Source organism: Anser anser, assembly GCF_964211835.1.
Source record: "Anser anser genome assembly, chromosome: 1".
In the NCBI taxonomy this organism is placed as follows: domain Eukaryota; kingdom Metazoa; phylum Chordata; class Aves; order Anseriformes; family Anatidae; genus Anser; species Anser anser.
The window spans coordinates 13,793,525-13,820,507 of NC_139720.1; the positions used below are offsets into that span (position 1 = coordinate 13,793,525).

General features: G+C 39.8%; 1 protein-coding gene across 2 annotated transcripts in view; it reads right to left on the reverse strand.

Moving 5' to 3' along the window:
• The window catches only part of RELN (reelin), a 293,768-nt gene that overhangs the window by 244,750 nt on the left and 22,035 nt on the right, over positions 1-26,983 (reverse strand). For both annotated transcript variants that reach the window (XM_083821372.1, XM_083821373.1), the window contains exon 2: positions 2,728-2,838. In XM_083821372.1, the coding sequence (XP_083677498.1) occupies positions 2,728-2,838 (111 nt within the window). The remainder of the gene's footprint in view (positions 1-2,727; positions 2,839-26,983) is intronic.

Genomic DNA, 26,983 nt, shown 5'->3' on the forward strand with positions numbered 1-26,983 from the left:
TTAACTAACTGTGGTAACTGAATAATGATTTTGTGTCTATCAAGTGACTTCCTAAATTAGGTAATTAAAAGGTAATTGGAGCCACAACACAGTAACTTATGGCACAAAAGACAGATTTGTGTATGTTGGGAAGACTTCATAGACTTGGGGCAGTCTGGAAGATTATGGTAATCTAGCGTGACCTCCTGTGTAATGCAGACAAGAGCATTTCAGTGGTAGTTTTGCACAGGAGAAAAAATATTCTTCCCTGCTCTGTAAGTAACTGCTATCAACCCAATTTCAGAATATTGCTATGCTATTTTTTAAAGGACCAGCTTTGTCCACCCATCTGCTCTACACTAAACCACACAAATCTTTGATTTGTGGTCTCTGAACCTTACAGAGTTCTCAACATTTTAAAAAAGATTCATTTCCAGCAAGCTGAATCTAAGGTGAACATCCCAATCACCTGCTGGAAAGGAGGAGCAGCTTCTTTGCTAATTAGAAATGATGACACAACAGATGGATCCAGGCTTTCTTGAAAAAGTGCTTTATATTTTCTTGAGAAAATGAAACAATTCCATTCCTACCTGCTAAGATATTAAATTATATATTACATACTGTGGAGACTACTCTTTCTTTCTACTGCAGACTGTGAATTTAAAAATATTGTTAACTTTTAAACAACCAAATAGTTTTAAGTGCAGATCAATCACGTTACATGCTTTTTGGAAGACGCCAACCTTCTCAGCTCTCACTGCAGAGTGGAAAAAGAAGTTTGTGTAATTTTCCATGGTGGGAGCCATCAGTCCACCATGGATAAAACAAGCATCAAAATTTACATTTAAAAGCTGATGAAATCTTTCCTTCACTGAGATTTTTATTTTAAATGCTGCATAACTGTAATGCATCTGACCCTATGGTTTGTCTGCAGAAAGTCCAAAAGAATGGTCCCAGATGGAAGCAGTTTTTCCCTCACACAGATAAAGAAATACTCAGGACTGAACTCCTTCGTCATTATGTTTGAAGATTTGTATTGACAAGCAAAACATGTTACTTCTAACCATGCCTGACTGCTTGCACATCACTTTGCCTTTCAGACTTACCCAACCCATAGGTTTGCATTTTCTTTTGGTCCACAGAATATGTGGAACCGATTTACTTGGTTATTTTACCAGCAATGGAATGGTCAAAGCAACACCTTCAGAGCTATACAGTGACCTTCATCAAACTGAAACAGGCTATGTCTTTTCTCCTGTCACTCATCCCAAGGTAATATAAGGTCTGTCCGTGAAACACATTGTACCAGCCCCACTCTACAAATAAAGATACAAATTCAGGAAAAAATGCAGGTCTACTTCCATAAATGCACAAAGTTATTAAGGTTCTTAAAATATTTTACTTACATTCCATTCTTAAATTATTTAGATGTGATTAAACATGGCACGCATATCCTACCTGGTGAGTTTTCAGCATAAAGTGAAAATCTCCCCAGTGACATGAACTAAAGACCTATTTTCTGGAAAGATAGGCTTGCCAGCCATTTGGTCCCTCAGAAATTTTCCATCCTCTCTTACCCTGACAGATCCCATTCACCTGGTAAAGAGTGTGGTGGGCAATGAGAAAGAACAGCACTGCTTCTTCCAGAAAAAAAAAAAATCTTTTTGTTCATTTTACCTTACTCAGTTTGAGGCTAATCATTGTGCTGTTCACATGAGTAGAGCTGTTCTCAAGTTATTCCTGAACTCACATTTTAAAATAATGTGTTATTTACAACATGAGCTTACTTACATTGCACTTTTGCATTTATGACCAAGTGTATCACTTCTGTATGACATTCACAGGGCCAGGCAAGTTTCATATGCGTTATAGCAGAGATAATTACAAGAAAACATCATCACCACCAGGTATTACCATGGCATCATCAAGATAAGGAGAAGACTGGAAGTGGAAGGTGAAAACATACAGACTGGATCTATTGGGGTGGGCTTCCTCCTTCAGCATAGATGATAATAGCTCTGTGAGGATAATTCCCCCTCCCTTCTTTTTCTTTTTTTGGAAGATTATTTGTAAAAATATAAAAAATACTACCTAATAATAACCTGCTGAACATACAGTGGTAAATTACATACAGATATTTAGAAACTAGTTTTCAAAAGTGCTTGTCCTTAACACAGCTGGCTTGGCTTCTGCCGCTGAGTGCAACAGCAGAACCTGAAGCATACAATAGTTTCGCAAAAAACTTTCCTGTAGCTTGTACTACAACGCTGTTTTTCCCACATGGAAAATAATTGTTTATATAAAATACATTGACCAGTATTCCAGTTTTAAGGAAGATACGATTGTTAAGTGGGTTGAAAAAGTAGATTGACATTAAGCTCAAAGGAATCAGCTTTTCAGTCCAAGAAGAGTTAAATGCTTGGAGATAAATGTTTTAGTTTATCCAAATGTCACCTGATTTAGAAATGGCTGTTCTGCCCAGATCAGCTGCTCAGGTTTTTTCTCCTAAAATCCATATAATTCAGTATAGCAGTACCAGGGCTGACCAAAGACAGAGAAAGTGAAGGAAGGAATGCAAGCTGTCTAAAAGCTACCACTGACTTATCACATCGACTTCCACTGACTTTCATGTGTTGTTGATTACTGAGTCTAAATAATAGCGTAAATAACTGTGTTGTTATTGATGTTCTCTCTAAGACCAAGTACTAATTAGCCTGGGTTGCAGAACATGAATTACACCAGACTTACCAAATCCAAAAGCACTGGAACCACCAACACTCTGGGAAGCCTGAACACTGGTAGAGGTGTAGAGGCCAGTCACCAGTAAGCCATCAAAGAAGGTACTTGTTGAAATAGTCACTGAAATGAGAGAAATAAAATATGTGTAATTATTTACAAGCAGTATTTAAAATCCTACACACATTCTGTGAACAGACTCTTGCTGTTGACTTAGATCCCAGCTACACCTTCTGTACAACAAATTTGCCTAATTCCCCAATACTTACAACACTTCAGCGACTTTAAATTGGCTTTCCCATGTAATTTTCCCAAACAACTTGCTCAGCATTCAAGCTACGAGTGCCAAGTTTCAGTATGCACTTTTGCAACTTCCTCAGGGTTTACTTAAAGAAAATTGACTGTTTTAGAAGTAAACAACTGGTGTTTATTGGTGTTTGAGTCAGCTTCTATTCCTAAATGAATCATAAGTCATGTACCAGCAATCATCGACAGCAGGCACCAGACACAAACTGAGCATTACAACAGGATCTGAAATGAACATGTGAATAGCGGTGGTGGCCATCTCTACTTGGGAAGCTTCCTTTGTTAGCAGCACAAAACTAAACTATAAACCAGATATACCATAGAAACTAAATGCGTGAGTTAATAAAACATAGCACTGGAATATATGGCTTTTAAGTAATTGTCAAGACATTAGAATATAGTAAAAGCAATGAAATAACCAGTATTGCTTTGATATTGTTCTTTTGGGATTTGGAGTGCTACGTTACAGTTGTCGTATGTATTATAGTATTGTACACCTAAGTTATATGAGAGTCTGAGTCATTACTGATTACATAAATTTAAATAACTCATGAATGCATTTTTAAGAGATTCTTAGATATTAACAGTAAAGTAATCATCCAAATAACATCTACAAGTAACAATGGAATCTAGGTATTCTTTGTTAAAACTGACAGTGCTCGCGATATCTATTTACTTCTTATAAACACTAATTCTCACACCTTTATTTTGGGATCTTTCAGATTGTATCCCTCTACACATAGTATCAGCTTCAGTGGTTCTGTCTTGGAAGAACCTAAATTATTCAGTGATAGGTTTTTCCCATTATATAAATGCAATACCCTTTATAGCCAGAGTGACTTCTCCGACTTCTCTCGGCAGCACACAACATTTTGCTTTGTAATATCCTATCCGTATACCTCTGAACTGAAAATCAGAACAAGGCAATTTTATCCCCCTGCCCCCACCCCAAAAAAATTAGTTTGCTTTACAATTAGGTAAATTTTATTCTCTTTCTCTCCTGATCTTTGTCATCCATTTCTATGTTATTTGTTGTTAATCTTTACGTATGTTTATTTAAATGTGGCATAAACTACATTGCAAATCTATCTCCTCGCATATAGGACTTCTTTCTTTCTTTTTTTTTTTAACTGTATAAATTAACAAGGGCAAAGAACCTGAAAGGAGATCAAAACAAAAGCACAAAAACATTTCCCTGCTGAAGAAGAGTCCCGTAACTTGTAGCTTGGTATACTGAGTTACCACCCAGGTTCTGCTTTTATACTTTAATCCCTTAACACACAGAGATCAGTACTTGACAAGATCGCTGGTAAAGTCTGACCTCTCTTTGCTTCATGTTCCTCCTCCCCAAATTGTTTTGTCTTGCTGTAACAGCATGACTGGGCAAGGAACTGAAGCACAGTTCAGTGAGGTGACTCTAAGTATGTTTACTGGTGAAGTACATGTAGCGATGTAACATTCATTTTTATTTTTTAAATCCAAACAGTCATGCAGTGTGTCATTCAGGCTACATTGGCTAAAACTTACTGTTAAATATCTAAAGAACATGCAAACATTGACAGTGGCTTAATTTGCTCTGAGCAGAGGGGTAATATATACCATATTCAATTTATTCTTCAACACTTTGTGTTTAATTAACTTACTTTCTTTGATTATTTGATAGTATACTCAATAATTCCTGAATCCAACTTTTCTGCTCCCAAGACTCCAAATCTCTGTGTTTTACAATAGACTTTTCCGCTGAATGCAGACTGCAGATTCAGAGCCATATGCTCAATTTTTAAGAAGTGGTCACTTCTAAGATATGTGTTAAAAAAAAAAAAAAAAAAAAAAGCAAAAGAGACTAGACTTTTAGAAAATAAAAGAAGTATTATAGAGGGAAGAAGAAAATCAAACAAGCAAACAATGAATTCTTCCTCTTTTGATGATGAAGCGGTGAATAATGAAGAACCTTTTCTTCCCTTTGTGCTTTTATAACAACAAAAAGGCAAAACATATGTTGAAAAAATATGCCTCTGTGTTATTTTTGAAGACTTGGCAAAACAGTCAGCAAAAAGCATTCATAGAAGGGCACTGGGCCAGTACTTTGCTGCCATTTTGTTTCCCTGTGGGGAAGCATCTTATTCTTTACTGAATAGGATATAATGCAAAACCCTACTGTGAACAGGTGACCAGTTTCTCTCTGGGAAAGAAGTGATATTTTACAATGCCTGCATTTGATTTTGGACATATTTGTGTGATTGTCAACCCTCATTTTACATGAGCATGTAATAGGTCAATTTTTATTGTTGAAAAATTTCCAACACAGTATGGCTCCCTCATTAAGCCTCTGGGAAACTGCACAACACCTCTAGCACATTTTTTAAAAACAGAGCACTAGGCTGTTATTATACACGTGTCATACATTTCAGAATAATTTCATAGTTCTTCAAGAGGAAAAAAATTAATCATGACACTCTCAGTGATGATTTTTTCTCTGTCCAGTGGTGAAATACATCAGATTCCCATAAAACGAAAGAAAACACACACCGTGCCAAGTGCTAACAACCAAGACCAGCAACAGGACCGTGGCTTTATTTGGGGCTAGGGCTTGTTGCTGAGGGCTCTCAGCTTCCCCTTCCAAGATCCATAAAAATATTCTTCTGAGATCCCATCCATCAGGCTTTGTTTCTGCCTCTACCTTGGCTCATGCTGTATGCAGTTGATGGCAAATATCTGGCTCTTCAGGAGTGCGGAGCGATGCTGAGGACCACCTGGACCGTGGACAACACCTGGAGGTGCACAGCTGCACCAGGCACCCGCACTTGGTGGGCAAGGGGGGCCTGGTGCAGACCCAGCACCCACCCAGCGGCACCTGGTGGTCCACACAGCTTCCACAACACCAAACAGGGCTCCTGAAACAATTGCATGAAGTAGTGCTTTGAAAGGGGGTGGCAGAAAGGAGAACAAGGAGTCCCCACGCCATCCTCCACAACACCCTCCTTGGGAGGAAAATTTGGGTGAGCACAGAAGTGAGGAGCCCTCCCCAAACCTGAGGACCGCCCAGGTGGGCAAAGGGGACATCAGCCATGCCATCCCATCCTGGCTGCTGCCCTGGGGCAAGTGGGGAGCCCCGGCTGACTTCTCTCACCCAGCGGGCTGGGGAGAGGAAGGCAGTTTGTGAAAGAGCAGCGAGCCCACAGCACAGCTGTGTAGGGAGCCCTCGGCTGCCCCGAAATAACCCAGTGACAGGGACTGAGAATATCTTCCCGGGGAGGACGTACTCAAGGCTCTCATCAGGCAACAACATGATGCAAATATTAGAGGTGATGCTGGTAACTGCTACTTTAGCAGTTGCCCAATATTTCCGATTATAAGCCTCTATTTTCAGATCCTTAGATCTTTGCCAAGTTTTACCCTCTTGGGCTTTTTTTTTAATTTTTAATTATTTTATTTTTCATAAGTGTCTGCCTCACACTGATTGAATTATTTGAAGGAGAAGAAAATTCATTCAAACACTTCATTCATTTCTGAGATGAGGTTAGAGGAAAAGATTGCATTGCCCCAGCAGAAAATTTCCAGTGTTCTTTGCTTTCATCAGCTCCTTCTCTCCAAAGGAACTGGAATTTCAAAAGGGTATGGCTTTGGTGTAAGAGATGTACTCCAAGTTTGGACAAAGTATAAACACATGGAAAAATTCAGAGTTCACATATGTTCAATGGAAGCATTTTCATTTTTAGCATCTAAATATTTCTGGAGATTCTGTCCTCATTTAGCACTCTCAGAGTGCTTGGTGATTTGGGTGCTGACTCAGAGCTTGTTGAAAAAAATTCTTTGAAATATATTTTGGTCTGGCTACCCTGCTTTGTTGGAGCAGAAGTACTTGATGGAGACTTCAGTTCCGGTGATCTTTTTATCTGGGAAGTTTCTCAGTGTTTTAAAGCAGAAAGTGATGTCAGCTGGTTGGAAAGCAAGGGCAAAAAGGAGGGATCTTAACCAGAAGTCTAAGCCTTCCGATGAAAAAAATATCAATTCAGCAGAATATCATTTCGCAAAAAGCTCAAAAACTTGCAAAATGTCACAAGAATGAAGTTGCCCCTAAAGTTGGACCAACACCATCCCCAATAACTTAAGGTCAGGAGACACAAAAGCGAATCTGAGGGCAGGAGAACAGCAAGTGAACTGGGATGGGGAAGGTGGTTACTCTGGGAGGAGTGCAGTGAATAGGAGAGGAGAGACTTTTTGGAGAAGATCTGGGGAACGATGGAGAAGAAGGGACCATGGCTGGGCAAAGCAGCAGTGAGAAGGTGATGGAAAGGAGGAGATTGGATCTGTAGCAGTGGGCTGGGGACACTGGAGATGTTTAGCACAAGGGACTGAAACAGTGACTGGGGGAGAGACCAGGCACGCAAACATCCATAAAACACAACAGCAAAGGTGGGTCACCCTCTCACTTGTGTGTCATCTGCTACTCCACCTTCTGAATCACAATAACAGTGTTTGAATGAAAAGGTTCTGCACCCAGGGGGTGGTGGGGCACTGGGACAGGCTCCCCAGGGCAGTGGGCACAGCACTGAGCTGCTGGAGTTCAACAAGCATTTGGACAACGTCTTCAGACACATGGTCTGATTTTTGGGTGGTTTGTGTGGAGCCAGGGGTTGGACTTGATGATCCCTGTGGCTCCCTTCCAACTCAGGATATTCTATGATTCTAGTGATGGATAAAAAAAATTTCAGGTCACAAATAACGTAGATATGAATACATGGGTTAGGTGGAAAATTTCAGTTTATTTTGCAAAAGCCTAGGAAATGGCTCCACAAAAACAGCTGTATATCAAGGGAAATACCACAGAAGTATCCACCAGTGCCACCTTGCCCTACTTTTCTTTCTGTGCAATGGTTGTTATCACACAACTTTTTCAGACAACGGCATTTCTGGGAATCGTGAGGCCCGCAGCTAAATTTTCTACACACAGGCATGCACACACACATAATTGTAGAAAATTGCTGAATGCAGCTCCCTGAATGCTCGGCACATGCACGCTGCTGTGCTCTCCTAGAGTCATCACAGAGACAGCCATTCAAGCAGGCAGGCTGGCCTGATCCTCCAGGGAGCGGTGGGGTGCTACTTCACCGGTGCTACTTCAGCCGAGGGGATGAGGCAGCCAGAGATGCCTCACGCTTCACACAGCAGGGTTCTGCCAAGCCCTAGCCTTGGTGCCTCCCATGGGACCAGGAGCAGTGACACCTCCAGCAATGCCGGGGGCTGACACGTCTCAAGGAGGAAGCAGGTCACGAGGAAGGAGGCTGGCAAAGCTGCTGCTGCACGTGCACCACAGGTGGAGGTAGCAGCGTAACAGCAGGCTTTGAACTGCAGTCATTTTCAGATATTTCTGAGAAGCTTGGCCTATGAACATCATGTTCAATGCCTTTTCAGTGTTACATGCTACACATGACATTTAGTACTATAGAAATCTATTAATCTGTATAAGTACTTGCATAAAATTTGCCTTATGTTCTCCTGAGGGACCAATTTACTCTCCTAAACTGTAGCTGCATTTTGATTGATACTCAAAATGCTTAAAATACAGACAATGTATCTAAACTCTAAAGGCATAAAAACTGCTCGATGGACAAAGCAGATCATCCCAGGAGATACATAGCAGTGACAGGTCTTACTGAATTTGGTCTTTAGCATCAGCTAAATGTCACTAAGAGGGCTGATACATGCAGAAATTCTACTGAATTTGCAGCTGCTATTGTTGGCAGTAAGTTTAAAAAGGACTAGATATAGAGATGCAGATATGACACGGGAAACAGCATGAGTGGAGACTTAACAGAGTTCAAGAAAGTATTAATAAAGACAAGAATCTTTGAAGCCACATATACTGTTTATGTAAGTCAAGTCACATAGCCTCAGTGTAAAACTGCAATTTTCTAGACCATGAAGAAAACAGAAAAGTAGTTTGAAATGAGAAATGGGATCACTGCAGACAGCAGACCTCCCAAAATGAGACTTTCTTGCATTAAAGCAAGGACAGGCAGTTTTTAAGGTTCTTCCAAAGGTCAAAGCCAGTTCCTTATAATACTGCAATACTGCATCACAGCACACCAGGGCCATGGTTGGAAACTTTCCTCTTAAGACAATAAATTACTTGTACTGAGGCCATTCTCTTTTTCTTTTTCCTTTTTTTTTTTTTCTTGACTCCTCAAAAAATATATCCATCTTCAAGTAATGTAAGTCAGGTGTGCAATGGCACTCATCAGAGAGGCTGCTCTTCTTCTATAATGCCATCACTTTCACAGGCAACTACAAAAGAAATGGAGACTGACAGCAAATCCAGCAGAGTCTGTCAATGTCACACTGCGTTTAGAGCCAAGCAGAGATTAACACTCCCTAAAGCAGTCAGCAGTGGGAATGCAATCTGGAGACAGCATACATGGGACTACCCCAGCTCGCACGCTTGCATGCAAACACACTGACTCACTTATTCACCTCAAAAGATGAAGAACAACCAACTCATGAGCAAATTGGAGGATTCACCTAGGAGACCAGCAGAGATACTCCATCCTCCAAATCTCATTTTCTACAGCCTCATTGGCAGACAACACATGTGGTTCAACCCTATCGATGACATTCCTGTAGGATCCAGGCAGACAACGTGCCAGGAGAATGACAACGGGGACACCAAAGCTAACACACCTTCTCCAGTCACCACTCCAAAACAACATCTCTCTGTCTAGCATTTAGAGTAAGTCACAGCTATTGTCACAATTCCTTAAAAACACCTGGTATATCATGTGCTACCACCTCATGCCAGGATAGTCACCTAGTGCTGCATGTTCTCCTCGCAGATGAGAAAAGCACCATCTCATTGCAGTAAGCAGAGTGGGGACAGCTCTGCCATGAACACATTCCCACCACAGCACCAGGACTGGCCCATGGTCGGGCAGTAAGGCTGCCCCTGGCATGGGAGCAGCAGCCCAGCGGGCACAATGTGCTCTGGCTGGGGTGTGCGCTGCTGGCTCCCTGCCTCTTGCCACTTCTGGGCAATTCCACGTCAACACAAGCCTCTTGAAAGCCTGCACTGTGCTCCCTCTGTTCTGAATTTTGCCTTTCGGGTTTGCTCACCATGGCTCTAAAAGTAAACATGAGGTACCAAACACAGGCTCAAGTGTAAACCCATCCCACAATGTAGTACTGCCTTTGAGGGCATAAAAACTACCAAGCCCATTCCTTAAAATACCAGACCACTCTCTGAAATGTCAACTACGGATGAAGTGTCTAGGAAGAAGACAATAAGCTCCAATGCCTTGTTCAAATGCACACTGTTTAGACACCGCCATGACAAGTAATCTATAAATACACAGGTAGTTTTAGTGGTGTGCATTCAAAAGAGTGTGTGGATAAATGCATTTGTAAATTAATAGTGGAGCATCCATTGTTATGTGAATTCAGAAAGTGCATGCACTTAATTGCACACAGAACTGTATTAGTAGAAAAGGCGAAAATTTTGAAGAAATAGTGACAGGTATGTTAACATCATACTAATCTTTACTTCACAGAAATACTTTTCTTTTGAAAGAAAGCAAAATCTAGGAACTCACAATTACGCAACAATTTCGAATACAAATGCCAGACAGATACCTAAGAGCTGTGTGAGTCACAGGTCTACACCTCATCCAGCAAAAACAAAAGCAGAATAAAGCCATGGGATTCTTACTCATACTGGTTTTGATTTTCACCAGAGAGGAGAGGAATTCAAAAAAGAAAGTTATTTTGGCATGGTTTAATACACAAACGTAGGTGAGGGATGGCATTCTTACAAATGAAAATCTTCTCACTTAAGTGGTTTTCCAAGCCCCTACCAATATAGTAAGCTCGCACCAGTGAACTTTCCTTGAAGGTGGACTGATGGCACATTGAACAGTACCATCGCTAACCTGCGATGCCTTCATCAACAGCTACACTTACCAATAGGTTTTGGGAGGAGAGAAGAAAATTGCACAGGTTTTGAACTTTATCCTAGACAGCTTATACTCAAACTAAGTATTGCTTTGCATTATGTTACTGGTTTCAATGATTCTGCCCAGTACTCCATCAAATCTCTTTGTCTCGATTCCTTTCCTAAATTGGTAATAAGCAACAGAGAACTGAAAATAGATTGCAGATGTGTGGCAAGATGTCGGTAACATGATATACAGAGACATCATTTGTCAATGATGCAAGGAGAAGCCTATCAGCCTTGTGAAAGAACTATTTGCAGAGACATTACTTATAACATCTTTTTGAAAGTTCCTAACAAGACAGTTCTAATGACATCAGCAGAAATATAAGCAGAGTTTATTCTTATACGCCTAAACTACAAAGGATTGGTCATTTTTTTAAAACAGCTGAGATACTACAGAGACTGCATCTCACTAAAAGTGAAGAGTTCAATTGCTAGACCTGTGAAGAGCCTTACAAAATCAGACACAGGAGCCTGACTTCTCAGGCATCAAAATCCGTAACTTAAATTTGTGTCACAATAGGTACCTAAGGATCTGTTTCTGACCATAGCCAAAGCTATCAGAAACTTGGCAAAGCTGAGCAGCAAGGTAATTCATTCATCTGTCATGGAAAAAGCAAATTGAATCACAGAATCACAGAATCATCTAGGTTGGAAGAGACCTCCAAGATCACCTAGTCCAACCTCTGACCTAATACTAACAAGTCCTCCACTAAACCATATCACTAAGTTCAACATCTAAACGTCTTTTAAAGACCTCCAGGGATGGTGACTCAACCACTTCTCTGGGCAGCCCATTCCAATGCCTAACAACCCTTTCAGTAAAGAAGTTCCTCCTAATATCCAACCTAAACCTCCCCTGGCACAACTTTAGCCCATTCCCCCTCGTCCTGTCACCAGGCACGTGGGAGAATAGACCAACCCCCACCTCGCTACAGCCTCCTTTAAGGTACCTGTAGAGAGCGATAAGGTTGCCCCTGAGCCTCCTCTTCTCCAGGCTGAACAACCCCAGCTCCCTCAGCCGCTCCTCGTAAGACTTGTTCTCCAGACCCCTCACCAGCTTCATCACCCTTCTCTGGACTCTCTCGAGCACCTCCATGTCCTTCTTGTAGCGAGGGGCCCAAAACTGAACACAGTGCTCGAGGTGCAGCCTCACCAGAGCTGAGTATGGGGGCACAATCACTTCCCTAGACCTGCTGGCCACACTGTTTCTTATACAAGGCAGGATTCTGTTGGCCTTCTTGGCCACCTGAGCACACTGCTGGCTCATATTCAGCCGACTATCAACCAGTACTCCCAGGTCCTTCTCTGCCAGACAGCTTTCCAACCACTCATCTCTCAGCCTGTAGCTCTGCTTGGGGTTGTTGTGCCCCAGGTGCAGGACCTGGCACTTGGCCTTGTTGAACTTCATACAGTTGACAAACACAGTGGCATAGCCCAGAGACCTGACAGAGGAGGGATCAGACTGGCCACTGCCATAGCAGTCTGCTTTCTAACCAGCAAATGGGCAATTAAGGCTCTCATCTAGGTCAGAGGATTCAAACCTGAATTTACCAAGTGAATATCCTAAAATATTTTAAACTCCAGTATTTGTGTGGCTCAGCCACTGACCCTCAGCTGCAGGCATTGCATTTTGTATGGGAAAACTGAATATTGACTGGCACAGAGAAAGGCTTGCTCTTTATTCCCACGTTTGGGACCACTTTCTTGGAAGGAAGAGGTTGAGTTTTCAGTCAGTGGACCAGTGAATATGTGCTACTGCTATATAAAGCTCCTGAGAACATCACATCTATTTATGTCACCCCATTTAGCCTGTAAATCTCACCCTAATGTAGATGTCTAAAACAGGCCAGATGAATCACACTTGAGAAATGCCTGTTTCTCTCCAACGGCTGTAAAGGGAGCCTAGTCTATAAAGCTCAGCTATAGATGTCATCACTGAAGATGCCCAAACTGAGATGAATCCCACCCAGAGCCACACACAGAGAGTAACTTATTTACCCAATGTCTATTTCAATGTCCAACTATTGCCCACGTGAGTAGGAGCTGAGCAGCCTGAGTTGGAATGAAGTATCCCAGCACCCAGAGCTCACCCGAGGACACTACAGTCAATGACTATCTTTATCTTCTTTCCTGTGTTATTCCAAATATACCAGTAATGCTTAGCAACTTAGCAAGCACTGTTGTAGCACTGAGAAGCTCCAAAGCACATCAGCAAATGCCTGTTACTCCATCTGATAACTCACAGAGCCCTGAACAGCATTAATGAAGACTGAGCAGTAAAAGCAATAATCTGGATGTGAAACAAAATCCATGTCACAAAAACATACATCAGCTGTGACTTTAAAAACGGTGTCTGGCAAAAGTTAGCAACAGCCAAAATTCAACCACTGAATGATACTGCATCCCATAGCCAAAACAAGAACAATCATCTCAATACTATTCACCGTAGCAATTACTGAGGAAGGCCACTTATAATTTTAGTTTATGAAACACAAAACAAACCATATTATTTGTTAAAATGCACTTCTGTGAAACAAACTATTGTTAATGTGAAAGTTAGTAGCATGACATAGGAGCCAGCCACATACACTTTGACAATGCTTACATGGTGGTTAGACTTAAACAATTGTGAAAGATATTTCACAAGCCATAATATATTATTTCTCTTGTCCAAAATGCCATGAGTGGCTGTGAGGAGTGCCAGAGTCATTCCTAGACCTCACTATCTGCCGGGGATGAGCCTGGCCAGAGGCTGAGCACGAGCTGCTCTCAGGGGAGGGGCAGATGGAGGCACTGCATCATCCCTGCCACTGGCCACCCCGTGCACCCTGTGGCCACCCTGCCAGCAGCCTCTGTGGAGCAGCAAATGAAAAAAAAATTCCCTCAAATTTTGAAATTGGCTTGATAATTTTAAAATATAAATTCATTTTTAAAATATTATCCTATACCAAAGGCTTTCCAACTTTCAACCTAAAACAAGTTTTTCAATGGAATTAAGGGAACAGAAGGACAATTCCTCACTGACAGAGTAATGGACACCTAATGATGTCCATGGGAATAGTGACAGAAGATTCCAAATTATGCTGGTGTAGGTTGTGAAAGCAGAAACCAATCAAATATCCTAATCAAGATAAATCTTCTGGAGATGATAACACCTTATGCATAACAAATAACTACGTTGGAACAATGTTGTGCCTTTATTCAGTAATCACCAATTTTCTTATTGAGTTTTGAATTCACATTTTGTCATGATTCTATGAAATGTGCCAACATAAGATTTCTCTTAAAAAGATTAAACGTTATTGTGATTATCTTCATTTTTTTTTACTCTAAGCCTGAGAATATTGACCTCTGTTTTGAAGCCTAACCTTATTTTTCATGCCTTTCAAGTTTATGTGAGGTTGCCTGTTTGATACTCACACATGAAAATTTCATATTGTTGGCTGTGCTCTCAATAAATTATTAAAAAGGTCTGAGTATTACTGCAGTGTTCAGATTTTCAGAAGAGTTTAGTAAATCCCTTTATTCTAGTGTCCTCAAAAGAGAAACAACTACTCAAAACACAACTAACATTAGAATTAAAAAAAATAAAACAAAGGCTTGCTTGGAAGAAAGCAAGTATTCTTTGCTATTGGGAATTTATTATAACTTGGTATCTAAAAATTTGCAAGAATTTTTGTCTGAACTTTAGCTAAGGAGGCATACAGACAAAAACAAAGCTGTTGAACAAGTTCACCTCGGGCTGAAAGAATACAAATCCTCTTACAGACACATGAATTATGATAAGCAAATATAGTGAAGGGCATGAGTTTGAGTGATACTGACTAATTAGGAAATATTTTCAAATTAAAATATACACATGCAGTCTTCTTTCATAACTACTCATCTGCAATATAAAACATAGCCCTAGATAAATAGAAGACAATAGCTCTATCATTTCCTAAGCATCCTGAAAGAAATTCTCTATAGATTGTCTCCTCCAATTACATATTTTTATAGATTTAAAAATAATGGAACAGGTCAGGTTCTTCACTGCTTTAGCACATCTTTAACTTTGGAAACATACTGGGATGTTAGAAACAGCCTGCTTAAGGCCTGCTTGCTACTCTTAAAGTGTGTAAATAATATTTATCCCAGTCTTAATACACTGCAAAATTATAATGGTTCTTTATAATATTTATTACTTGTTGCCTAGTATTAGTGCAAATGACAGTGATTGCAAATCTACAAGAACTCTTATGACAAGTTTCAAATTCATCCAACATTAGTTTTTGGAAAACACTCTATAGAGCAGAAGTTCAGAACTGCAAAGAATCTTTAGCTGGTGTGACATACAAAAGCTGGGATGCTAAAATTCACTTCAGCTGCATAAAGGCAGGTGCCTATGACGCACCCTGAGGAAAACACAGAAAGGTAGCAAGTACAGCGCAGGCCACGTGGCAAGCTCTGCCCTGGTGAACTGGCAGGCAAGGGCCAGGGGACACTCTGCAGTATCACAAATGGCACTACAAATTTATTTAGGGAACTGAATGGTATCACTGGGCTGGCCAAAAGACCCATCCAGCCTAGTTGCCCTGAGCCCAGCCAGCTGCTTATGCCTTGGAAGGAATACAAGAACCTGGGCAAACAGAGAACAAGCCCTGCATCCTCTCCACATGTACTCCCATCCACAGGTATAGTGGGTTGTGACAAATAATAGTTGCCAAGGAACCATGGAATTGTTCATTTAGATAACTTCATTTGTACTTTCACAGCTTCAGGTGGCAAATATCTCCATGATTAGTAATGCATCTCCACGAAGATGCATTACACAGCTAAAAAAGGGACCTGGGGATGTTGGTGGGTAGCTGGCTGAATATGAATATGAGCCAGCAGTATGTTCAGGTAGCCAAGAAGGCCAACAGCATCTAGGCTTTTATTAGAAATAGCAGGCTAGCAGGCCAGCAGGACCAGGGCAGTGATTGTCCCCCTGTACTTGGCTCTGGTGTGGCTGCAACTCAAATACTCTATTCAGTTTTGGGCCCCTCAATACCAGAAGGACATTGATGTGCCAGTGTGTGTCCAAAGAAGGGCAACAAAGCTGGTGAAGGGTATGGAGAACAAGCCTTTAATGAGTGGCTGAGGGAGCTGTGGTTGCTTAGCCTGGATAAAAGGAGGCTCAGGTGAGACCTTGTCGTGCTGTACAATTACCTCAAAGGAGATTATAGTGAGGTGGGGGGTTGGTCTCTTCTCCCAAGCACCAAGTGATGAGATGAGGGAAAATGGCCTTAATTGTACATGTGGATGTTTAGGTTGGATATTAGGAAAAATTTCTTCACTGAAAGGGTTGTGACGAATTGGAACAGGCTGCCTGGGGAAGTGGTTGAGTCACCATCCCTGGAGGTCTTCAAAAGACATGTAGATGTGGTGCTGAGGGACATGGTTTAATGGTGGACTTGGCAATGTTATATTGAAGGTTGGACTAGATGATCTTAGAGGTCTTGTGCAACCTAAATGATTCTATGATTCTATCAGATGTTTTCCCTTTATTTTTTAAGCTCTCTGTTCTTTACATTTTCGCATTTTCAGTAAGGACAATTTTTTTTTTGATATTAGCATTTAACATTTATCTTAATAGACCAATGATCTTTAACAGATCTTCCACACCTTCCATAATCATCTCTTTTTCCAAGTTGATTAAACTTACTTCATTACATTCCCATTACGCGGGAAGTTGTTTCCTCTCTCATCATGTAATTTTACTGTGAGTTTTCCAGGCAACCAGATATGCCCATAACACCAAAATCTAGGAGTATCATTGTATTGCACACAAAGTGGTGAAATGATGCTGGTTGTTTTTCTTTTAATTTCTTTCCTCATAATTCGTAAGGTTTTATTTAATTTCATTTTTTTTAATCTTGTGCTCAGCACTGAGGCGGTATGTTTGGAGATCCACTCCGAAGATCCCATCCCAAATGTTTATCATTAATTTTCCCTGTGCCCTCACCATTTTAACAGTAACGGTGAGCCTTATATTTGACTGCCCGGGACAGTGTGGTATATAATGTTTGCACCTTGTTATGAAAGCCCCACTATCACTTTGACCACGCTTAACTTCAGATGTCAAGCCATGACAATGACAGTTCTTTCTCATCAGCCTCAGTCCTCCCTCCCCACACTGGATTCCTTGCGTGAAATAATTCAAGCGAAAGCTGGCATACTGTTATAATTAGATTGTCAACAAGAGTGAGCGATAATGTTTCTGACTCCAGTTATCTTTAATTTATGTGTGCTTATCTTCCTTAAAACAGAGTAAAGACTGGAACACACTGAGAGTTGCTGAGAGCCATGAGCAGAAGGAGTGGGACCAAAATACATGATGCTGATTATGGGAACAGGACACAAGAGTTTAAAAATGTGATTTAATTTTGTATGTATGATTCATGAAACAAAATAATTCTGTTTAAGCTCAGTCCTCCATTTAGTAGGTGCAGAATGTTATTTGAGGAGGACAAATAAAAGTTGGACAACCCCCATCTCCCCCTATAAACTGAAACAATACTATAAAATAGCCTAGAGGTTGATCGACATTTTAAGTTAAAGTACTCACTAGAGCAAATGGGGATTCATAAGGGAAAAGCTATAGTGTGGCTTATACTAAATATACAGTGGTATTTATACTGAATTTTGGCATATGAATGATGACTGGACTGTGACAAATGGTTATATAATCCTTTGACTGTATATGGCACATTAATATTATGAGGTCTAATAAATTAAAAATATTTATTTCTAAAAGTTCAAGACTGAACAATGTTGAAAAGAATCTGAAAAATAACAAAAGATCATCAGTCCCCTTGACACTTAAGAACATATCTAAATGAAAATTGGGTCAAAGTAATGAAAATAATGCGCTTAAGAAATAAAATGCCTAAAATAAAAGCACTACTAAAGCTCACTGGCATCTGTTTCTCTTATCTTTATGGATATTTGGCTTAATGGGTCAGAGGCAGAGATGAACACAGTAATACAATACATATGTTTATCCTTCACAATATAAGTCTTTACAGTGTCGTTTTCAAAGGCTGGGCATGCCAAGTAATTGACGACTACCACACAAATGGTAGAACTGTAGGTATATCATATTATGGTGGGTGGTTTGTTCTTTGTGTTAGGTTTGTTATAATGGTCAACAACTTAGCAAGAAAGACCGAGGGCTAGAGCAGCAGGACTGTGGCAGGCTGTGATTAAGAAACATTTGGCAGGGCTCTGGGGGAAAAAATCCACAAAGTGCCTTTTCTCTATTTTACTTGGGCAAAAGATTGGATCTGAAGATAAAAGAGGTCCCTTCCAGACTCCTGTTTCTAGACGCTTTCTAGCAGGTGTTTTACCACCTTTAAATACTCACAAAAACCTGAGCTTGGCACTCTGAAAAAGCAACCAAGTCAAGCCATGCACACACAGAAAGAATAAAGTGCAGCACAATGACTTCTGTTGGATTAATTTGTCAATATCACTTATTTGTTTGTTAGACACTTTTTATACACAGCTAACTCCCAAACGGTCACTTTAAATTCTTAAAAAATGAGGGGGAAGAAAAAACAAAGTAACAGGATGGTTCTTGTCCCTGCTGTACACAACCATCCCAGATAATACCAGTACAAATTCTCCAAGCCATTAACAGATTTTTAACTAATCAGTTCATGTCCTCTTTCCATGCTGAAATTCTTTCTGCTCCAAACATCCCAGTGAAAGAGATAAGTATTCACAGCCATGTCCCTGCTATGACTCATATCTTGTTAGAACAGAAACATGCTCTTGGCTCTGAGGAAAAAAAAAAATCCCACAGCTGCCTGGTTTGGTCTGCTGCAAGCCTGCAGCTCCCCGGGTTGTGTGCTGCTGTGTCACTGAGGTCTTCATGTCCCACTAGAGACAATTACTAATAAGCACCTCCAGAATAAGTGATGCTCTTCATATTACTACAGGACAGCAAGGGCTAAAACCATAAATATGCCAACCCTAGCATTTCAACGCAGCCTTGATAGTTTTCATGCAAGAAATCAGCAGAGCAACTTAATGTCGTAGTGTTATTGCTCAGAGCAGGCTCACCTTAGTTGGAGACATGAGTCAGTGAGGTTGAACGGAGCTATGACATACCTTGTATTTAAGGGCTTTGGGGTTGGGAGGGTTTGGTATAAAACATGCTCTTTGGCAGTAAAGGGTTTGAGGATGGCTGTGACAAATGTGGTAAATGGGTGGGATATCACATGGCATCTTCTGTTACTATGTTGACCAATGCTTATCTGAGATTAGAAACTTCATTCTTTCATCCCAATTTGAAAAGGATCCATAAATTCATCTATGCCATAGGAGAGTCAGCTACCTGGCAAACTAAGATGTATGACTACTGCAGCCATTCTCTGAGAGAGGTAGTTAGTAACAGGAAGCACTGAATCGCCAAAATAACTTATACTGGTCTCCTAAACAAGGAGACAAACTATCCAAGAGCCACAACAGCTAGCAGAGTTATGCCAGAAAATCCTTGAAGAGCTTTTTACCTTCCTAGATTGTCTTCTTCAGTTATCCGCTAAAAACTTTAAAAGTAAAACAAAACTAATAGAATTAAATAAGAGGCACCATTCTTCTCCAGAAGTGACAAAGTTAATTGAGTGTATTTCATGAAAATATCACTGGATAAATGCAACATAACACTGGGAATGCAGTTACATCCACAGATCCTAACTGGTTGTTCTGTGTCCCATTATGTGACAACTGTTTGCTCCACTGAATAAAATGAGTGACCAAATAAGCTCCCAGGGAGCTACCCAGAATAAGACCAGTGCTAATGCAGACATACTAGCAGGTTCACATCTTAGCTAAATGTTGACATTATTTTTCAAAACCCCCATTCCAGTATGAAAATAAAGAAAGACATCACAATAAGCATCCCCTTGGATTATTAAGGTCCAGGCAGAGGCATCACCAATATGTTGTGATGGGTTTAAACCCCAGCATCCCTTCCCATAAAACAACTAAGAGGAAAAAATACCCTGTTGTGACTTCACCAATAGATACCCATACTTGGAAGCAAATTCTGACCAACTGGTCAGAAGAAACGTGCCTGAATATGGAAGAGAAACGATTACCTTGAGTAAAACCAGAGAAACCTACTTATGTGAAGACTATACTCTAGTTTTACTACAGATGCCTGAGTTTGGACCATTAGAGAAGTCGTGTTTTGGGAAAAAATGGCAGAAGTCTCTGGGACATCTTCAGTGCATCCTTCTAATTCAATAACTAAAGCACACAGAGTAGTCATATCATGTCATACATTTAAAAGAGCTATTTATAATTGAATTAGGTACATATAAGTAGACTGCATCTCAGAAATCACATATTCAATACTTTCTTCCACTTCTGTCTTTGATATTCTATGGTTGATTCAAGTAACAACTCTGTCATCTGTCTAATCTTCACAGTGTTGCACAAGGAAGGAGAATCAGATAAGTAGAGGTTGGTATAGAAACAGATATCTGGATATGGTGTGGTCTACACAACAGTTGGGATGCCCTCTGTACCATACAAGCAAAATAGGTAATAGATAGAAGTCAACAAGAGTGCACTGAAAGATTAAAAAAAAACACAAACATATTCTAGTAATCCACCCCAAAGACAAATGAACATCCTTCTGCTTAAGCATCCTAAGAAACTTGGACTTTGAACTTTTGCTAAAAAAGATTCATCTATATCTATTAGCAATAAATATGTAAATGCTAATATTATTTCAACATTTATTGTTGATAATGAAATTTGAAATACTGAAGCATTTTTAAAAGACTGAAATACTTAGAAATTCATAAGTGATTAAATGTTCTTACTATGTGTTTTTTTCTTTCCTCAGAAATGAAATACTTTGATCTACCCAAGTGTCATTTCAGCTTGTAATTGAACATTTCAGTTCATTTTGTTGAACTGATACAAAAACTTCAGGTTTTATTTATATAAGCATTTAACTGTCCTTTCCAAACACTTTGCACTGAGTGCCCATCTCTCTAGATTAACTAGACTTAACAGTCTAGTTAATATGTCTAAACTACTGAAAGAGTAAAAGCAGCAAGATCCTAACCAGAGCCTTTGTGATACCACATGCCAAAACAAGATAATGCAGTTTAATCTTGAGGCTACAAAAAACAAAATATATTTAATTATTTTACTTAAATGCACATTTTTTTACTGGAGTCAAATTCTCCCTTTGAAAAAATTTGTTTTCCAAATAAAAAAAAAAGTTAAGAAAAAAGATTTTTTCCAGGAAAAGTTTTCATTCTGCAAAAGTTGCATTTTCTAATATAAATCATTCCTGCTGGAACTGTTTTTATTCCATTTCTTAGAGGGCAAAGGTACACTTTACCTCTACTGTACTGTAATAACTCTTTACGAAATGTTTTTTCTCTTTCATATCTGACATTTTTCCTTATTGCCAACACTGAAATTAGCATGACTAAACACAGTTTTCCTGTGAGCCCACATGCAAAAGTAGCTCGGGCAATGTACTCATTTTGTTGTTTATATTATCCTGTTGAAAACCATGAGGACTTGGCACTTTCTCAAGTCCGGAAGAATAAAGTCAAAATGAAAGTGAGCTGCAATGTTGCTGAGCAACATCACTGAGCAGACTGGCGTAGAGCTGCAGGACTTGCCTCAGAGCTCAAGATGCAGTCTCCCTCCAAAATCCCTGGCAAAATGTTATGTCACATGTTTTACAACATTCATTAGATTTCCACTTTCTCACCCAAGGACTACTTAATCATAGACTAGAATCATTTAGGTTGGAAAAGACCTCTAAGAACATCAAGTCCAGCCACTAACCTAGCACTGCCAAGTCCAACACTAAACCATGTCCCTAAGCACCACATCTACTTGTCTTTTAAATATCTTTTTTAATACCTTCACAACCCTTTCATTGAGGAAATTTTTCCTAATATCCAACCTAAACCTCCCCTAGCACAAATTGAGACCATCTCCTCTTGTTCTGCAGAGACAAGGGTGTGAACCATGTCCCTTGTCCTTGGCATAAGATGGAGAACATGCAACTTCTTCTCCTTTACAGTCCCATACAGTTCTCCGGTGGTAAAGAGAAATACATGCTACAAAGCTACATTACATCTAACTGCTTCAAAAAGTAAGACAGCAAAAAATTCCATGGATGTAATTCAAGCTAAGAATCTTGGTGTTTATGGATGCAGACTAGCCTACCAACCTGTAGCATTTTTTGAGCTTGTTCTCTTCTCTATTAAGCTTCAAGTTTGCTTTTTGCAGCAACCAGAACTATGCACTGTGCAGGAGAGAGGCACTATTAAAAAAAAAAAAAAAAAAAAACCCTGCATCAAAGCAAGATTTCTACCTTGGACTACAGAAAATTGCTCAGCTAGCCTGTTATTATACTCGAGGCATTCTCAGACAGCTGGGCCTCATTACAGACAACGGAGCTTTAGCCATTAACTTCAGAGAGCGCAGGATAAAGCACTAAATGCAATGAAGATCATTTAAAGCATGTTAAGCAAGAAAACGAAATGGTATGGACCATTGCTAATGCTGTATGCTAAACATGCTTCCTGTTGAGTGCTGAAAGGTCTTGTACACGTTGGGACAGACCCTCCTACGGGTTTTTGCTTTTCTTCCAGCCTGGTGGGGCACTGCCCTGGCAGGGCCTTGCCTTGCCATGGCAGAACAAATAGCTAAGTGGTGAGCTCCATCCCTCCTTCCTCATTGCACCAGTCCCAGTGGAGGAAGCATTTCTAGAAAGACCATTGCTGCAGAAAGGAGCTTTGGAAGGAAGAATAAAATAAAATAAAAAAGAATAAAAACACACACACACCAACAAACAAACAAACAAACAAACAAAACATGTAGCCAAGAGTTTTTCTGTATAAAATTTACTACTTTGTTTGCTATGAGTTTTAACAGCACTGGCAAAGAGAATTGGAAGATAAACAGTATGGACATTGGCGAGAGGTAGGAGCGGGGTGAGATCTGGCTTAGAGCTAACTTTGAATAGATCTATTGCCTTCACATCTTTACATTCTATACACCACGGAAAAACTCATGAGGCTGGCTGAGCTGCTGCATTACAGAAGAGAAGTCTCTGGGTGGGCACATGGAGTTGGACAATGCAGAGCACTGCCAACAGAGAGCAAAGCATTTGGAAGCACTTAACAACACCAGACACTTGTAGGCCATGAAGGACAAGGATGCCCAAGACCAGGACCAGCAAGAGGGGAGCATCTTCTGTGCATCCCCCTGCTGACTCCCACTGCTGTTCATTCTGCCAAAGAACAAACCAGCCAGGTGGAAACTTCTACAGAAACTAAGTAGTAAACAATTTACAGCTTTATAAAGTGAAGCCCAACCTGATTGATGAGTCTTTCAGCCTCACCAGCTGGCAACACTGCACTTTGGATACATTTCCCTGGTCTCTGGACATGGTAAACCTGTTTTGTTTGTGATCACAGATTGTTCTCAAGTATGAGTTTTGTGGAACACAGTAGGAGAGCTTTTCTAATCTACCAAAAACTAGAGGCATATGCAGACTTCATGAAGAACAACTTTTTAGAAAGTTCTGAATTTTTTCAAAGTCTTAAAAAAAGAGACTTTCTCCACTGTCATTTGTCTGGCTTTCTTACCACTACAGCTATTTTTCGGAATCTATTTGGGGTTCATCAGCCACATAGCAACAGGCCTGTCGGGTCTATCCTACCTTCCCCAAAGATACTAACACTTGTTCTTGAACTTTTTAGTTTAATTTGTTCATTGTGAAATAACACAGCTCCAAGCTGGTACAAGTTAAACCTGAGCCTAACTCCAGGACTGGCTTAGTCCCAATCCTTCCTCAAAATACTTCTGTATTTCTATGGACATACATAAATCTTGGAAAGACAAAATTTCAACTTTCAGTCTCCTGAGTTTGTAAAAATTTCAACTTGAGAGCATTTTTTTTGCAAAAGGTACTCTTAAAAAGACCTTTGACAGCTATGCTAAGACTTGAAGTGATTAGTTCTGAAGTAAGTTTTATGAAAGAATGAACAATAACAGCTGAAGGTCCAGGCATTAATATTAACCTGTAATAAAAGGAACGATGTTTAAACCCTTCCTAGAAATAAAAGATGAGTACCTGGTCCTGCAGTTCTGGAAGAACCACATAGCTTAAATTATATCCAATCAGGCAAAATGCAGATATTAAACATTTATGAGCAGCTCTGATATATTCTGAATTAATCCTTTCTGCACATTTAAAAGTTTTAATATTTAATGCCACTACCTCAACAGTCCTGCAGACATATTAAACTTTTGTACAGTCCTTTAAAAGGAATAACACGAGCTTTTACCACACATAACATCTGAATTGTGGTTGTAAGGTTTGTGCTGGGCTGCGTTTTGTGGAGAACCATGATTATAATATATTGAAATGTAACTGAAATTCTCAACACTTTCACCACATATGAAACAGGAATAAGGACAGTAATAATGAAAATAACAATTATTAAGCCAGGGGTAAGTACGTCTGAAATCTGATTAAGTCTCCTAGGCATGATGGATTACTCATGAAGGCTTACTAATATCATACTTTCATAAAATCACTCACATGAGTATAAATGGCACGCTAAAGGCATTTTAGATATTGCAGAGTATTAGTGTTAGTGTGTTAGTATAGTAAATCTTCTCCAAAACACCAGCTGTGGTAAGCAAAAATATATAGAGATATTTATATGTCCACAAATTCCCTCACTGTAAAAAGCAAACACGATATCTGTCTGCATTTCTAGCAATAATGGTAATTTTAAAAACAATAAAAGAGTTGTTCTAGCTATTCACCAGTAGTTTTAAAAATAAAGCGCTTAGAAACATTTAAATTGAAAATGTGGAAATGAAGATCCTCTTTAGAAAAGGCTGAGATGTATAAGACGCTGATTCCATTAATAAGATCCATGTTTTGATTATAAACATATTTCTGAGATTCTCTGTTTTCAATTAATAAAGTAAAAATTAATTAGAAAATCCCTAGATAAAAGAGAAGGGAAAAAAAACTGTTGAAGTTGTGCAGAAATTGCAGGAGGACATCAAAAATTGTATAGCTTAGGTTAGCAATATATGCTCATTTTCATATCACTTTGGACTAACTTGTAACATGGAGAGAAAGAGAAACTCTGACCTGTACCCAAAGAGATATGAAATCACTTTGAGAAATAGATTATAAGGTTACAAACCACAGGAACACCTAGCCACCTAGATGCTGAACTGGATCAACCATGAGATTTCTCCAACAGCAAACATCCAACACATTTTTCTTCCCTGACCACATATGTAGCTGCCCCAGCATGGAAAACTCAGTGTGTTCCATATGAGTGATGGAATAATTTTTAGAGGGTTGCCCATGAGCACAGACCAACTTGAATTGATTAAAAATCATGTATAAAAGGTGCAAAGATAAGCAGAAAAACATCCCAAAGCTTCTAGAACCCACAGGAGTGTTTTTTTTTTTTTTAGGGAAAAAATATCTCTAGATATGAATATCATTTTATTTCATCTAGGTACAACTTCTTTTGGACAATGGTATTCACATCTACATGTGGTACAAGGCCCCCACATAAGCCCTGGAGAAGGCACCAGTCTGAGTGTGTCAGGCATAGCCCAGCAGTGGGAGGAGAGGGGAAGAAAGAGTTATTTTGTATTAGAGAGCCTGAAGAAATTTATTTTCTTGGTGTACAGAGCAAAAGCATGGGGTCAAAACCTAAACTATTAGGGAACAAAACTTGTGTCTACACAGGTGAACTTGAACATTCAAATCAATATCAGAAAAAGGAAGTTTTTCAGTATGTAAAGTGGACTACAAATGAAAGAACAATGGATACTGGCTCTAACGTCACTATATTTTTTCATCAGACACAAGAAAAAGGCTGGAAAGCAAACCAAAGAGACCCTTTAATTTGCTGCATATGTTGCTGACAATGCTGGGGAGATAACCTTGTACCCTTGAAATGTGGGGAAAACAAAGGATTTAATTGGAACTGAGAGGAATTTGAGAAAAATATTCACCCGTTAAGAAAGGGCACCATCTAATAGCCAGGTCAGATTTAATAATGGCAAAACAAACAAACAACCCCCCTGCAGCAATAAAAGCCAAATGTATTAAAAATGAAGTGCATTGAGATGTAGCTCTTCAAGATCAGTAAGCAATTGCTTGTTGCGAGCAATGGTCTTATGCCTCCACGGGCAAAAACACAAAGGTAGCAAGAGAATGGCAAGGAGTGGCTAAGCACTCTTTTAAGGCTCAGGACCTCAGGGGAATTGTAGCTGCTACAATTTCTGTGCACTTAAGACAGCAGTCTGGCCATTTGCAAACTATCCTGAAAAGCTACAGATAAAAAAGATGGGAACTGTAGCTGCAAAAGTGAAACAGCAGACATAGAAAATGCTAGTGTGGAAAAACTCTAAGACCACTCATACAATTGTTCCAGCCCAGTGGTCTTATCTTTCAGCAAGAAGAAGCAGATAGTTCTTTGTGAGCAATCAGGATTCACTTTTCAAACCAATAATTACATGTAAGAAATAATATTGCAGCTGGTGACACCACACTGACAAGCAGTAGAGAGGAAGTATGGAAAAGCAGCTTTTCGGTGAAGTACAAAATGCTAAAAAGAAGTCATTTTCAAGGCTTCCTTCCTCTTAACACAGGTAAGTACTCTGGATATCATAGCAGGTTCAGTGTGCTTTCCCCTTGAAGGCCTGAAGAATTGTTAATGGCTACTGGAAGTAGATACAAAGGCAAGGAAAGCACAGCTTCCACAATTACACATTTCCTCAGCAATTTGCATTGACGAGTGTTGATTTACACCTGCCATGTGGGGGGCAGCACAAGCAGCCTTCCTTGGCCAGTTCAATTTACCTAGATGATATTCTAAAGAAGGGACTGTGAGAGGTTAAATTAAGGGAGAACGT